Genomic DNA, 15204 nt, shown 5'->3' with positions numbered 1-15204 from the left:
CGCACCTGGATGGCCGGAAGGGGGCCTATGCGAGAATGCTGTTCATCGATTATAGTTCAGTTTTCAATACCATAGTCCCCACCAGACTGGCTGTCAAGATGAAGGAGCTCAGACTGAATATGCTGCTGTGTGCCTGGATCCTGGACTTCCTCTCAGCCCGGCCCCGGGTGGTGAGGGTGGGGAAGCACTTGTCCAGCTCCCTCACCCTGGACACAGGATCCCCCCAGGGCTGCGTCCTCAGCCCCATACTGTACTCCCTGTACACACATGACTGTGTGGCCAGGTCCAGCTCCAACACCATCATCAAGTTTGCTGACGACACCGTTGTCGTGAGCCTTCTCACCGACGGCAATGAGAAGGCTTACCGTGAGGAGGTGACTGACCGGTCACTCTGGTGCCAGGACAACAGCCTCCACCTGAACGTAAGCAAAACTAAGGAGCTGATTGTGGACTTTAGGTGTGGATTACAACCGAGAACGCATGCGCCCTTGGTGATTAATGGGACTTCTGTAGACAGGGTGAGCAGCATCAAGTACCTTGGAGTCCACATCACAGAGGATTTAACATGGACATTACAAACAGACACTCTGGTGAGAAAGGTGAGGCAGCGTCTTTACCACCTCAGGCAGCTAAAAAAAAACTGGGTCTCGTGAGGATCCTCAAGTCCTTCTACTGTGGAGCAGTGGAGAGCATCCTGACAGGCAACATCACTGCCTGGTTTGGGAGCTGTACTGCTCAGGACAGGTGGGCCCTGCAGAGGGTGGTGCGCTCAGCTGAAAATACCACTGGAACTACCCTCCCCTCCCTGCAGGACTTATACACCATGAGGTGTAGCATCAGAGCCCGCAGGATCATGAAGGATCCTTACCACCCCAATAAAGGACTGTTCCAGCTGTTGCGGTCAGGCAAGCGCCTCCGCAGTCACACATTGAGAACAGAGACTGAGACAGAGTTTTTTCCCGCAAGCCATACGAACTGTCAATGCTGACCTCACCAGGGGTCCTCACTGAGCCACACACATAGGCTCCACTACCTTGCTGTATTGTATGTAGCATACTGTACCGCATACTGTGTCATTGTTCTGGGTTGTTCAGTGTTACTGTATTGCTGCGCCGTACTGTTGTATACTGTGCTGTATATCTCATAAACACTACCTCACTATATTCACATGCCGCTTTAATGCACATATCTGTATATACAAAAATAGCCTATCCCATACACATAAGTCTATCCCATATACATAAGCCTATTTCCATTATCTATTTTGAACCCCAACCCTGCATTACCCTTTAGTTCTTATTTTATTGTATTTTATTATATTCTATATATTTTTATTTTATTCTGTAGTATTCGACTTACTCCATTACGTTTTAGGAATCAGTTAGTCAGTCAAGTAGAAATTCTTAGGTAGCTTCTGTGTTCAGTCTAAGACATATTGTGTGTAATCACTGGGTAAGTTGCATTTACATTTCACTGCATATATGTATGAAAGTATGTATATGTATGAAAGTATGTATATGTATGTGACGAATAAACCTTTTGAATCTTGAATCTTATCGAGTGCAGACCATGAGGCGTAAATTCTCACCTCACAGACTTGGGGTTCGCGATAAACTGAGAGAAGAGCAATCCCATCCCCAGCCGACAGGTGATCTATCTAGGATTGCAGTTAAACACTGTCTAGCCGCCACAGTTAGACAAATGAGGGCCCTACTGTCCGAACCACAGTGAGCAGACATAATGCCTGCCCTCGGACGTGTCCAGGTATGCTACTCAGTGACAGTACTGACTATCATGATGCTGCTTGGGCTGGAGGGCTCCGGTTGGACCCGCTGCTGATTGTGCCATGGTCTCTGAACAGAAACATAGCCTACTTGAGAGCTCCCAGACCCTCACACAGGGCATGCGTCTGGTTGGAGTCTCTTTTCTTTCTTTCTTTTATGCACAGGTTTTCACAGATGCCTCCCTGATGGGATGGTGCGGGACCTGCCGCAGTCAGGTGATATGGGGCATGTGGCCCCCGTCAACACATCACATCAACCTTCTGTGTCTCAGATTCCTTTAAAGCTGCAGTCTTAAGACGCCACTGCTTATCGCTCTGACCTCTGTGCAGTATGTTGGGATCTGTGCGCTCTGTCCATGCAACCTACCTGCTTAGCCATTAATAGCGATCTCAGCAGCAAAGTGTTGCGACCCAATCCGGCGTTTATGTCTAAGGTTGTTACGAGTTCATACAGATCAAGGGTAGTTACCCTTGGCTACATGGACCAAACCGCTCCAATGTGGTTGTCATGACAACTATTTGCTATGGAGCAGTTGCGCTTGGCCAGCCACTCTTTGCGCAGCACCTCTGTCATTGGCTATTCAAATGTATCACAATGGCCTACGAGAAGGCAGGTCAGGCTGCACCGACTGCTCTCTGTGCCTGCTCTACTTGGGGTGTGTCAGCTTCGACTGCCCATTTTACGGCGGTCAGGCTTCAGGACATTTGTACGGCGGCTTCCTGGTCTTCGCCGTCCCCATTTGTCCATTTTTACCTGCGCAATATTTCTGCAGGGTCTTTTTCCCAGTCGGTGCTCAGTGTTGCGGATGAGCAGACTTCTCAGCGGCTACTCAGATTCTCTGACATGTTGCCTGTATTTAGTAACTAACACTCTCTCTGTGGATACTGTGTGTGTAGTGTTAGTTGCTTCCCATTGGATTACATTACAGAATTACATTACATTTAGCAGACGCTTTTATCCAAAGCAACTTACAATTGTACAATCACCGACGGAATTACATTACAGAATTATATTACATTTAGCAGACGCTTTTATCCAAAGCGACTTACAATTGTACAATCACCGACGGACGCAGCCATCAGGAGCAATTAGGGGTTAAGTGTCTTGCTCAAGGACACTACAGCATGCTAGCAGGAGGAGCCTGGGATCGAACCAGCAACCTTTAGATTACCAGCTCTACCGCCTGAGCTACCATCCCCATTGGCCCTTCAGGGGTGCACATCCACATTCACATTTACATTCACATCCATCCTGATTGGCTGAAGCGAGTGTATGAATAAATGTTCAGTAGTTGGATGTATACCATTTGGATACCTCCTTCATAGAACTGTAGTTACATAACTGCAGTAAAACTCTTTCATACTATTGTCCAGTGTACTTTAGTATGCAAGAAGAACAATGCGTTCTCTGACATACTTCATCATTATACAGTAAAGCTGTGGCATTTACTTTCAGCGTGTTGTGAGTAGATGATGACACTTCCTAGAAACATTTAACCTCAGTGCATTGTGGAATATGCTTTCCAGCAAGTGTGCAGTGTTCACATATATCGTAACATGTCTTCCTGGTACTTTTTGCATGCTATTTGAGAATACTGTGTGGTTTCAGACATACCAAAGAAAACTCACATACTAACTTGGCATACTAAATAGTATGCTAGTTTGCCATTTTTGATGCACAAAACACATTTATACACCAACTGCTTAGTCAGCCATGTAAAGCGACAACCTACTTTAATTTTCAGTTATACCATTAAAAAAAAACGGTATCTTGGGTTTCGGTGTACATCACCTTGGCGGTGTCTACAGCTGAGACTACTTTCTACACCACAGAAATCCACTCATCTGCCTCCAAGGCTCAAACCCCAGTAAACCGTTTTCACCCTCTCCTCCGTTCTCAACCAGGGGCAGAAATTACGGAGGGGACAGGGGGTCCAGACCCCTCCTTCCTGAGAAAAAGAGTGAGGTGAGAGGTGAGAGGCCACAATATATCATTGTAAACATAACTATATCATTTAAAAAATATAATAATTTGCATTGAAAGCAGTTGTACTAATTATGGATGCAAAACAATGGCACACAATGAGCGTGACACCTCCTCTCTGCTCCTCTCCGCCAATTTGCGCCGCTTCCCCAACACCCCCCCCCCCTTCTCCACACAAAATAAAACAAAAATATTTTATTTTTATTTTAGATCATGTGTCTATGTTCCTCAGTTTCATAATTGAAAGGAAAAAAATGCACCATGCGATCCATTCTGCGTCATGCTTGACCCCACCCTCTGTGCCGTGTCCTCTCCCCTTTCAAATCAAAGTTAAGTCTTGTCCTCAACCTACCCTCCCCTTTCCCCACCCTCTTCCCTCTGAGCTGATGACATCATCACCTATATTTCTAAGAAGGTGGAGGATATCATCCTGGCTGTAACAACACTACCGCTTATCTTAAATCCAACTCGCCACCCCCTCTCTCCGAGCAGGCATCCTACAGTCCTCTCTCAGAAGAAGTCCAATCCAACCTATCCAACCACCTGCCACCTCAATCCTATCCCCTTCACCCCTCAACAAAAACATCTCCTCACATATCCTGCCCTTCCTCACAACAGTCATCCTCCTCCCTGTCCTGAGACTCTGTTCCTACTGCCCTGAAGTCAAGCCTCTACTCAAGAAAATATCCCTGGACCCAGCTACTGAGTGAATTACAGACCTATGTCACTTCTCTCCTTTCTATCCAAGACGCTCAAGCGAGCTGTCTCCAATCAACTCTCTTTACACTCTCAGAACTACCTCCTTGACCAGCAAAAATCTGGCTTCAAGACTTCACTCCACGCAGACTACTGTCCTTGCTGTCATAGAGATTTTCCACACTGCAAAGACTTCTCTCTTGTCTGTTCTGATTCTCATAGATTTGTCTGCTACCTTCAGTTAACCACAAAATTATTCTCTACACTATCCCTGAGATTGGAATGACGGGATCTGTGCACTCAGGGATTTTATCATACTTAGCCAATCTTTGGTTGTTGATATGTTTAATTGAAGGTAGGACTCCTCACACCACTTGACAAAGTAGTCATTGTCAGGACCATGGCTGGACTCTTTGTCTTTGTTGGAGAAATTCTCCTGCGTGGTTGGTGAGTTTAATCTGCCCGCTACAAGAAATCAAAACTGAGAGTATTAAAGATATTTATTCTGCAGAATAAAGAGAAATATTCAGAGCTGCTCCAAAGCAGTGTTCTGATCAGTCTGCCCCTATTGCTGACGAAGGGGGCTTTATACCAAAGAGAGGTTGTGTGCCATTGGTCAGATGTCAATTACAACACTATGCCCCTCAATTGTCTCCCCAGGTGTAACTCTCAAACAGTGATTTAACAGGTACAATCAAACTCCAGCCGCAGATGCAACCCTACTATCCCTTACAATGCTCTTTCAAGCTCCCCTGGGGTGATCCTTATTTCCATACAAGGTTGAATGAGGATGGAATGTGATCTGGTTCTTCAATATTACAATTGACAATGTAGAGAAAGAACATCCTTTTTACATAAACTCTGGGGGCTCCTAAAAAACCCAGAGGCAATGTTTTAAAATCACATATATAAAACTATATAAAACATGTAAAACATCATTCAAATAGTTGATCATATGCATTTTTCTCTCACATCCTGTAACGGACTGATAATAACAGGGTCATCAGCATACTTATATTTGGTCCAATTGTAATGCTTGCTCTGACACATTTGTGTAGAAGACATACTGTACAATAGGGGCAAAAAGACACACCCTTGTGGTGAACCAGTGGAGGAGCAGACTAGGTCTGATAAAACACCATTCACCCTCACTCTGTGTCCTGTTGGTTAGAAAGTCAAGAATCCTGCCCGCAAAGTTGTAACTGTAACTGCTCTAACAGCCTACTGGGTAGAATGGTGGTATTAAAGCAGAGGAGAAATCAACGAATAACAGTCTAGCATGAGAGTAATTTCTGTTTTTTTCAAGTGTTTAAACAGAAGATTAAGTAAGGTGACTGTGGCATCCTCTACTCCTCTGTGCAGCCTATAGGCAAACTGCATCAGTTCAAGTGGTTAGTTTTCATTAAAACTGCCCTTACAAGCTCTTCAAAGGTTTTCATTTAAACTGATGTGAGAGTGACTTATCTCAAGTCATTAAGAATTTTTGGGCAGGTAGATTTAGGAAGAGGGACTAGCACAGCACCCTTTAACCCCTTTAACTTTAAGTGCATGTTGTGCATGTTAAGAAAATGAAGTGAAATGTAGGACTCAGTTCTTTTACACAATATTTAAGTGAATGACCACATACATTGTCAGGTCCATGACTAGTTGTGGTTCATAACGCAAGTTTTGGTAAAGGCGCTCGTCATCTCTCATCTATTACTGGCTCGAATAGCCACCTGCTCCATCAGACCTCTTTAGCACATCCAAAGTGCAGCAGTCCGTCTAGTGTTCGATCTACCCTGCAATGTCTGGACTTTGCTGTTCAACAGTTGAGGAAGTATAAACTAAATGTAGCAGTGTGTCTAATTGTCACAAAATGTGTGACTACATTAATTTTGTTTTCATATACCATTTATGCTGACATATTCTTTGCTAATACATTCATTGTGGATTTCATGTAATAATTGTTGTTGTTGAATTTCACTCTTTGAACCGTAAAACAAACTAAAGCTGTTCCCATTGGACTGCATTTAAGCATGGTGAGAAGCATTATGTTTCTCAATAGTTGGTAAAGTGTTAGGGTTAGGGTTAGGGCCGAAGTTGTCTTATAACACATCCATTAAGGACAGTGTTAAATTAAAGTATTGAACTTTAATTATGAACCTCTAATTCCTCTGACCCTGATAGTACAAAGAGGGGCCTCAAAGAAACCATATTGAATGTACATATGAACTCACAAGGCAAACACAAATAATGATTATATTCCCAACACTGTTGTCATTGTTTGTGAAGATCCCACAAATTTTCTGCCAATGAAAACAATTTACAGCCCCCCACACCAGAGCGCGCGCGCACATTCCCTCTCGCAAGACTTGTGAACCGCAGTAACCAACGCATCCAGGGTCATTCAAATATTTAATTATATATACTATATCAGAATCACAATATATTAGATATTATTATATCTAAATGCCATAAAGTAACAAAATACTTGGGATTCCCTTGGTCTTTAATGAAATACATCTATTTTAAGGTAAGCAATGCCACTTTTCGAATCAGAATCACAATTGGTTTATTTTTGTCAGGTCCATTTAAATGTTCTAGGAATTTCTTATGGTGAGGTTTGGTGCACTTCAGTACAGACCATAAGCATTAAAAAAATAAAAAGCTCCGAATCGTTCCGTTCCCGAATCGTATCATAGCCCATGTATCTAGATATGTATTGGATCATCTTATAAGGGAGAGATGCACACCCCCAGTATATACGTGTGCTAAATAACAATATATATTTTCCAATACTGTTGGTGTCCAAAGGGGTAAATATTTTATTAGTCCTTGTGTAAACATGACACAACCTTACCTTATTTTTTCCTGCAGATGAGTGCTAAGGATATCTTGATTTGTCTTGCTTTTGATAGATATAAAAAAAAAATATATATATATATATATATATATATATATATATATATATATATATATATATATATATATATATATATATATATATATATATAAAAAGAAAGTACATGGATATAAGTCCATATTAGAAATGTAGTAGAGTAAAATGTAAAGATATTTGCTCTGAAACGTAATGGAGTAAAGGTTGAAAGTGTTTGAAAGTGAATATACTTAAGTACAGATACTTTAAAAATGTTCTGCACTTTGTTACTTTCCACCACTGTTTACAAGATCCAATAGGAAGTGTAAGCATAACAGATTGTTGCAAACACATACATGCTCTCGGAAACACGCTTGTATATACAGCACATAGTGTGAGAGAAAAATGCATACGATCAACCATTTTGAATGAGGACAAAGGCCTCTACCTCCAGAGGGTTTTATTTTTTTTTAACATTGTCTCTGTATCCCCTGGAACACCCCAAACTTTATGAAGAGAGAAACGTTCATTCTCTCTACATTGTCAATTCTAACATGGAAGAACCAGATCACATTTCGTCCTGTTTACCTCGTATGGAGATGAAGAATAACCACAGGGGAGGTTGGAGGTGCATTGTAAGTGATTGTAATCCGCGTCTGCCAGGTCAAGTTTACAAGTTCCTGTGAATTTCACTGTCTGAGGGTGGCACCCAGAGAAACAGTTGGGGGGCACAGACTTGTAGATGACTTCTGACTTTCTGTGTGGAGTTTGCATGTTCTCCCCATGCTCACATGGGGTTTCCTCTATGTAACATCAGTAAAGGCCCCCACCAAAAACATGCACAACATCGTCGTCTGACCAGCGATGGATGTTTGAAATTGGTCCCCGGGCACGTCGCGGTATGCTGCCCACTGTTCCCTGCTGCCCCCCAGAGGATGGACAAGCCAGGATGGGTTAAAAGCAGAGAATACGTTTCACCGCCACCATTTGAAGTGTGTGTTGGACGCCCGTCAACGCATGGGTGCATGTGTTGTGGTGTGTGCCGTGTGATGAATAAAGAATCTTCGTATTCTAATACATGCACAGTGTGATGAATAAACTTAATAACATCCTGCACACTTAACATTTCACAGGTTTGATTTGTACAATCGGCGTGACATTTTTTCAAAATCAAAACACTCAAAACACATGATGAATCAATGCCGTTCTTGTTCTTATTATGAAGGTGTGTGATCAGATGGGTGTTTCCTTTTATTACTTAAGATTAACTCAAGTCTAGCTGTGGCTGGCGTTGCTGTCGAGAAGAGAGGTTTTTATTCTGTCGCTGACTCTTCTACCTTTTCTTCTAGGGAACGTCCTGTCCAGATGCCAGTTTGAGTAAATAAATTAAACATTGTAGATTTAAGTTAGATTCTATTTATTCATCTTTTTCTACACAGGTTTTAATAAAATATAATATATAGCCTAAAATGTCCCGTCGTCTAGGGTCTAAAATAAGTGAGGCAGTCTAGTATGGAAAAAAAAAAGTTTTGGTCTGATGTCATAATTTTTGTGTGTTAAATTACCATGGAGTACAATGCAATGAAATGCTGAAAGATTCTTTAACAATGTGCTTTTGAATTCAGAACCCTAATACTGCGATGTGCATGAATATCATACCAAATTTGCGATGGCCATTGCTCGAAATTCACCCTTAATTGCAGTTCTGCAATTATTTTTACAAAAAATATAAATGTCAATCAGATACTTTGCATAACGTTGCCATAATTTCTTTCAAGCATATATTTGATAAACTATAAAGGGTGAGAGGGATTTTCGGAGACAGGATTTTAATTGACCTTTCCTCCCCTGTAAAGTTTTCTACTATGTGTTCTGCCTGTTAACCAAGCTTTTTTTTTTTTTTTTTTTTTTTTTTTATTATTATTTTTGAGACCACAGTTACAGCTGTAAATGTTTAATTTAAAGGTTTGCCCTTTTTCAAATCAAGCCCTGTATGCATATGTAATAAATATAGCCCCAAATAAACAGCCAACTGATAATAGACTTAAGTTGTAAGTTGGTATTCAATTTGATTTACACTGCTCTGATGTCAGTCGTCATTCACTACCTGAAAGCCTGCCAAATAGCCACAGCACAATTTATTCGAGAATAACAACCAAAAAAACACAGTTTTCCACAGTTATCAATACATACAATGGGCTTAAATTATTGCTGTTGATTGGACAGTTATGTCATTAATTTAGAAAAATCCTATAATCCTATTCCTTTAAAGTGGAAGGACAAAAGAACCCTTGGATTTTGGTCGTGTGCATCTATCTTGGTAGTGTGCATCGTTTGCATACTACAGTACGCATTTCATCGGATGTAGCATGCCATCCGGGCACTTTGGTACATTAGTGGTTTTATGGTTTTGGACACACTAAAAACACCCATATACTAATTCAGCATACTACATAAAATGCTAGTTTGCAATTTATGCTACATCATTTCTTCTCTTTAACATAATCATTCCAACATTATTTACAACACACAAAGACAACATCAGGCACCAGTCCAGACTTCTGATTAGTGGAGAAACTTAGATTGTGTGCAAGTGTGTCTCTGCCATGGTGTGCATGTACTAACTAAGCTAACAAGATTAAACAAGATAAGGTAATGATTAATGGATTGTTCAGGTATGTCAAGGATGTTTAATAATTACAAAGAAAAGAAAAAGATAATTATTTATCAATCATTGTTAAAAAATACTGGGTACAAAGAGAGAATTACATTGTGCCACAGTTGATTTTCCTCAAAGAATTTGATTAAGCAGCCTCATTGGAGTTTTCTGTACTTGTAATAGTATATGTTCATCAAATCCCAGCTTGGCTTTAACTTAGGTACTTTAAATCATTAATAGCTTGTAGCTTAGTAAGCAACAATTTCAAAGTAGCGTTCTCAACATGGTTTCTGCCATAGGTTGTAACATTTTACATTCTACATTTTTTTTTGTATTCCAGAACACTTCAATATTGCCGTCAATATCCCACGAGATCGCTATGGACAGCATTCATTGTTCATTGATTTCAGACTTGATGATCCATATCCATCCATCCATCCATATGATCCATGTTATGACATCACTGCAACAGTATGTGGGTTGCTATTCCAGTTTCACACTGACCAGCCCGCTGAAGACAGTTTGCCATTGATCAGACATTCTGTTGTTGCGCTTGTCATTTTTAGAAGAATTAAACTCCTTGATACGACACCATTTCATTTGGAACCTAACACTGCTAACCACAATACGTTGTGACCTGACAGGATATATGCCAGTGAGGGGAGATCGGCAGCTCCCTACGGTTCAGGCAGATAGAGGTTCGTAGGTGTGGAAGTGGATTCCCTTGGAGCAGGTGATCTTCATCACAGCACCATTCAGATCGCTGTCCATGATCATTTGCATCATTCCTTCTGCTATCAGCGACGGCCTTAGGTGTAAGGGAGACAAAGAAAAATGGAAATCAGAGGCAGGAATTGCACCCGTTATATAAAAAAAGTTTTAATTGATTTGGATTTTCCTGTTCATCTCAATCTACTAAAAATGTGTAGCAGAGCAGAGGAAAACCGGCTTGGGTAGATATGTAGATGGTCTACCCCTCTTACATTTTTTAGAGGCCATCTCCAGACAATTTTAATTCCTGCTAACCCCTTAACTTTGTATCCAATCAGAAAATGGGGGTGTGGTTGGTAATAAACTAAAGTTTCAAGGTGGTGGATTTTGTCAATTAACCACGGTCCTCACAATATTGCCACACCTGTCTTGGATATAGTTAATTTGGCCCAGGATCAAGGTGGCTGTATGCCTTTGCTCATTAGAGTAATCAACGAGCAACAGGTAAAACCCCCATCCCTACACACACAGGAGAGGAGCCCTTGTCATGACACACTGGCCACCTGCTCCGGGCTTGTTTCCCCTTGCCCACTCTACAATAAAACAGGTGTGTTTTCAACCCCATCATCTGTGTCTCTGTGTCGGCGGGCTCTGGAAAGGCCACTTGTGGTAGGCAAAACCACCACAGTTACATACTATAATACATATTACAGTTCTGACAATTAATACTTTGATATGAGCCAACTAACAGTTCCAAAGAGGCAGAGTAGTCAGCTCCCAAATTGCAGGTTGTCAAAAAAATGAGGTCCCCTGAAAAAAACCCTGAAGTGACGCTTGCAAGATACAAGAAGCAAGAAGTATTCAGAAGGCTTGATTGAGGATTGTTCTTTCACCCTTTTCAAAAGATAGTTGGGAGGATTAGCAACAAAAGGCATGTAGCATGTGAATGGCTTGAAGTCATAATATATATATATATATATATATTATAAAATAATAGTATAATAAGTGAAGTTAGAGGAGTAGCACTACTAATAAAGAAACGTTCTAACCTGATAGGGTGTGCATGTTCATGTAGGAGCAGTCCTGTGCTGCAAGATTCTGTATTACAGAAAAAACACTGTTCAAAACAACTTCTGCCCTGCTGAAGCAACGGTTGTGGGCATTGAAAGAGAAGTTGGACAACAGCTGATCAATGCATTGCTACCCAGAAGTTAGATGGCGTGATTTTTGTAATAAAAATGTTTCCTGTTACTATATTAAGAGATGTAAGCTACTTCAAATTCAATCAAAGGATTTATTGTAAGATTCTGTATCGTTAATGATAACGACAGGATCAGCAGCCGCAGAGAGCAGCAGGGATAGCAAAAAATTATAAAAATAGGTAAGTGAAAGGAAATGAGGGGGATTTGCACTGGACGCTTTTGAGATCAACCATTGAAGTGGCAAGAATGAACCAAGCCCCCCACTTCCAAGGACTTTTTGATGAAAGCATTTCAACTCTTTTCTGAACTGCTCTGGACTTGTCAAACACAACCTTCTGTCCCAACCACTGAGGCTCACATATTTTATCCACAAACATCAAACTCTAATGAAATCTAATGCACATTCTATTTCACCATCCCCACTATAACTAATAACAGGCCCGGGAAGCGTCACAATGTCACAAAGTCTGTGTTACGACCAATAAATATGCCAAAAAGTTACATTGCTGTGTCAGTCTAAACAAGCTGATCAACACTGATACAAAATAATCACTAAGTACATCCAACTCACCTTATAAACATGGCTCTACTTATTGTTACATTCTTAACGAATAAGAGTTTTTTAAGTTAACAATGTTATCTCTGAAAATAAACTGTATTTCATGTTTCTTGTTGAGACCTGGCTTAGCCCAGACGGTGCGGCTAGCTATTGTTCTGAAGGCTGTACCAGCAGTATTCATTTTAACAGTGTACCGACCCCTAAAGCAGTCATCAGTCTTTATTTCAGAATTTTCTAATCTTGTGTCACTTACCATCATTAGTTAAGATCTAATAATTGTCAATGTAGATATGAATTTCCAAATTAATAATAATAATAAAGCTATGGAGTTTGTGAACCTCTTTCACAACCTAGAATTATATCAACATGTTACTGAGGCCATGCATCAGCACGGCAACACACTACAGTGGTACCTTGAGCTACGAGCGCACTAACATACGAGTTTTCCGAGTTACGAGCCGTGGTTCCGTCGATTTTTTTGTATTGATTTGTGAGCAAAAATGTGAGTTACGAGGAGCGAGCTTCAGGTGCACCGTTGCTGGTTGGCGTGGCGAGCGAATGCGGCCAGCATCCTGCGTCTCACTCCTTCACTTCATGTGGTGACCTGAGCGTGGAAGCATCTCTTTTGTGTTTTGTGCTCGCGATTTGTGCTTTTTGTGCAGTTATTTTGCCAATTTTTTTTTTCCGAAACATGGGTCCGAAAAAAGAAGTGCAAGAAGAAGAAGCAGATGATGTCCATTGACTTAAAGCGCCAAATAATAGAAAACAATGAGGTGTGCATGTGATGGAATTGGCGAGGCAGTACGAGCGTAGTACTTCTACGATATGTACCATACTGAAGCAGAAGGAGACGATAAAGGGTATTACGCCAGCCAAGGGCGTTAAAATAATGTCTACGCTGCAGACCGCTGTCCATGAAAAGATGGAGAATCTGCTGTTGGTGTGGTTGACGGAGAAGCGGCTCGCAGGAGATACGGAGGGTATCATCTGCGAGAAGGCAGAAATTGTCTACACATTCTCTTTTATTATGTTTTATTATGTTTTTATAAAATATGTTATTTATAAATACATTTTTCTTATTTAAAAACACGTAAAATTGGGGTGTTTCTTTGGGGACTGGAACTGATTAATGGCATTGAATTGCTATACGAGCAGATTGAATTATAGCTCTGTCACGGAACAAATTAAACTCGTAAGTCAAAGTACCACTGTATATGTAGTTATCTCAGGGGCAGATAAGCATCTATAATATTTTAGTATCTGATATCAATGTCTCTAACCATTACTGCTGTCTGATGTTTTGTCACAACTAAAGCCAAAACAGAATATGTCACTAATTTACAACATTGGGATACTGCAGCAGAACTACAGTTCTCAGAATTCCAACATTTCTTCGCTCCGATAGTTGACTTTAACAGTAAATAATTCTCAATGTGCTATAATACACTACTCACAAAAAGTTTGGGATATTCGGCTTTCGGGTGAAATTTCAGGATGAACCTAAAATGCACTATAACCTTTACAGGTGAACTTAATTTGACCTTCTCTAAACTTTTGAATGCACATGTTCAACTGTTCAATGTTTCAGTACTTTTTGCACAACTTGCTGTTCTCTAACAAGGAGCTGAACGGCACAATTCACAACAGGTGTTTGATCTATGAATCGACCAATACATTTCCTGGTTCAATTAGAATTGGTATTTAAACACTCCTCTTCATCATGCTGTTCACATTTTGACATCATGAGACCAAGACGACACCTAACAATTGATCAACAGTACCTCGCCATTGCGAGGCTTCAAACAGGATGTTCTCAGAGGGAAGTGGCCACTGAGCTTAGAGTGTCAGAGTGTCATCAGCAGGTTGCAACAGAGATACAGAGACTGAAAGAGTCACAGAAAGGCATAGAAGTGGACGTCCTTTGGCCACATCCCACACTGATGAGCGCTTCATTGTGAACAGTGCCCTGCGGAACCGGATGATGAATGCCACTCAACTCCAGGCACATTTAAGGGAGGTGAGAGGCACCCATGTGTCACGTCAGACCATTCAAAACCACCAAAACCATTGACATCAGCATGGTCTGCGTGCTAGACGACCTGCAAGGGTACCTGACCACATCACCAGGCACAGGCATCATCGTCTTGCATGGGCCAGGGAGCATTTACGCTGGACGAGGGACCAGTGGTCCTCAGTGCTGTTCTCTGATGAAAGTCGATTCACGTTTAGCAGAAATGATGGCCGCCAACGATGTTGGACACGTCAAAAAGAGCGCTATGCATCAGCCACTGTTGTCACCAGATGAGCCTTTGGTGGTGGTGGTGTTAGTGTGGGCAGGTGTGTCTAGTCAATACAGAACTGCCCTAGACTTTTTGAATGGTACAGTGGCTGAATGGCTTCGGTTTCAACCGGCCTGATTCAAGGAGAATTCAGTATGGCCCATACTACCTGAATAACATCACTAAGTCAGTCATTGTGCCCCTGCATGAACAACACAGGCCTCCTTTCATCTTCATGGACAACAAGGCTCTCGCTCATCGAGGTCGCATCATTAGGGAACGGCTGCTGGAGACTGGGGCACCTCAAATGGAGTGGCCTGCACTTTCTCCAGACCTGAATCCCATAGAAAACCTATGGGATCAGCTGAGTCGCCGTGTAGAGGCTCGTAACTCTGTACCCCAGAACCTCAATGACCTGAGGGCCGCCCTTCAAGAAGACTGTGGGGCCATGCCTCAGCAGACAATAAGTAG

The 15204-nt window shown here is 41.5% G+C and overlaps 1 protein-coding gene across 2 annotated transcripts in view; it reads right to left on the bottom strand.

Annotated features, from left to right (window-relative positions):
* Positions 1 to 9536: 9536 nt before the first annotated feature.
* The window catches only part of hpgd (15-hydroxyprostaglandin dehydrogenase), a 41554-nt gene continuing 35886 nt past the window's right edge, over positions 9537 to 15204 (bottom strand). For both annotated transcript variants that reach the window (XM_079999919.1, XM_079999920.1), the window contains one exon: positions 9537 to 10790. In XM_079999919.1, the coding sequence (XP_079856045.1) occupies positions 10667 to 10790 (124 nt within the window). In that variant the 3' untranslated portion in view covers positions 9537 to 10666. The remainder of the gene's footprint in view (positions 10791 to 15204) is intronic.

Source organism: Zeus faber, assembly GCF_960531495.2.
Source record: "Zeus faber genome assembly, chromosome: 4".
Lineage (NCBI taxonomy): Eukaryota > Metazoa > Chordata > Actinopteri > Zeiformes > Zeidae > Zeus > Zeus faber.
The sequence above is the reverse complement of the archived record's forward strand: the minus strand, read 5'-3'. Positions and strand labels throughout refer to the sequence as shown.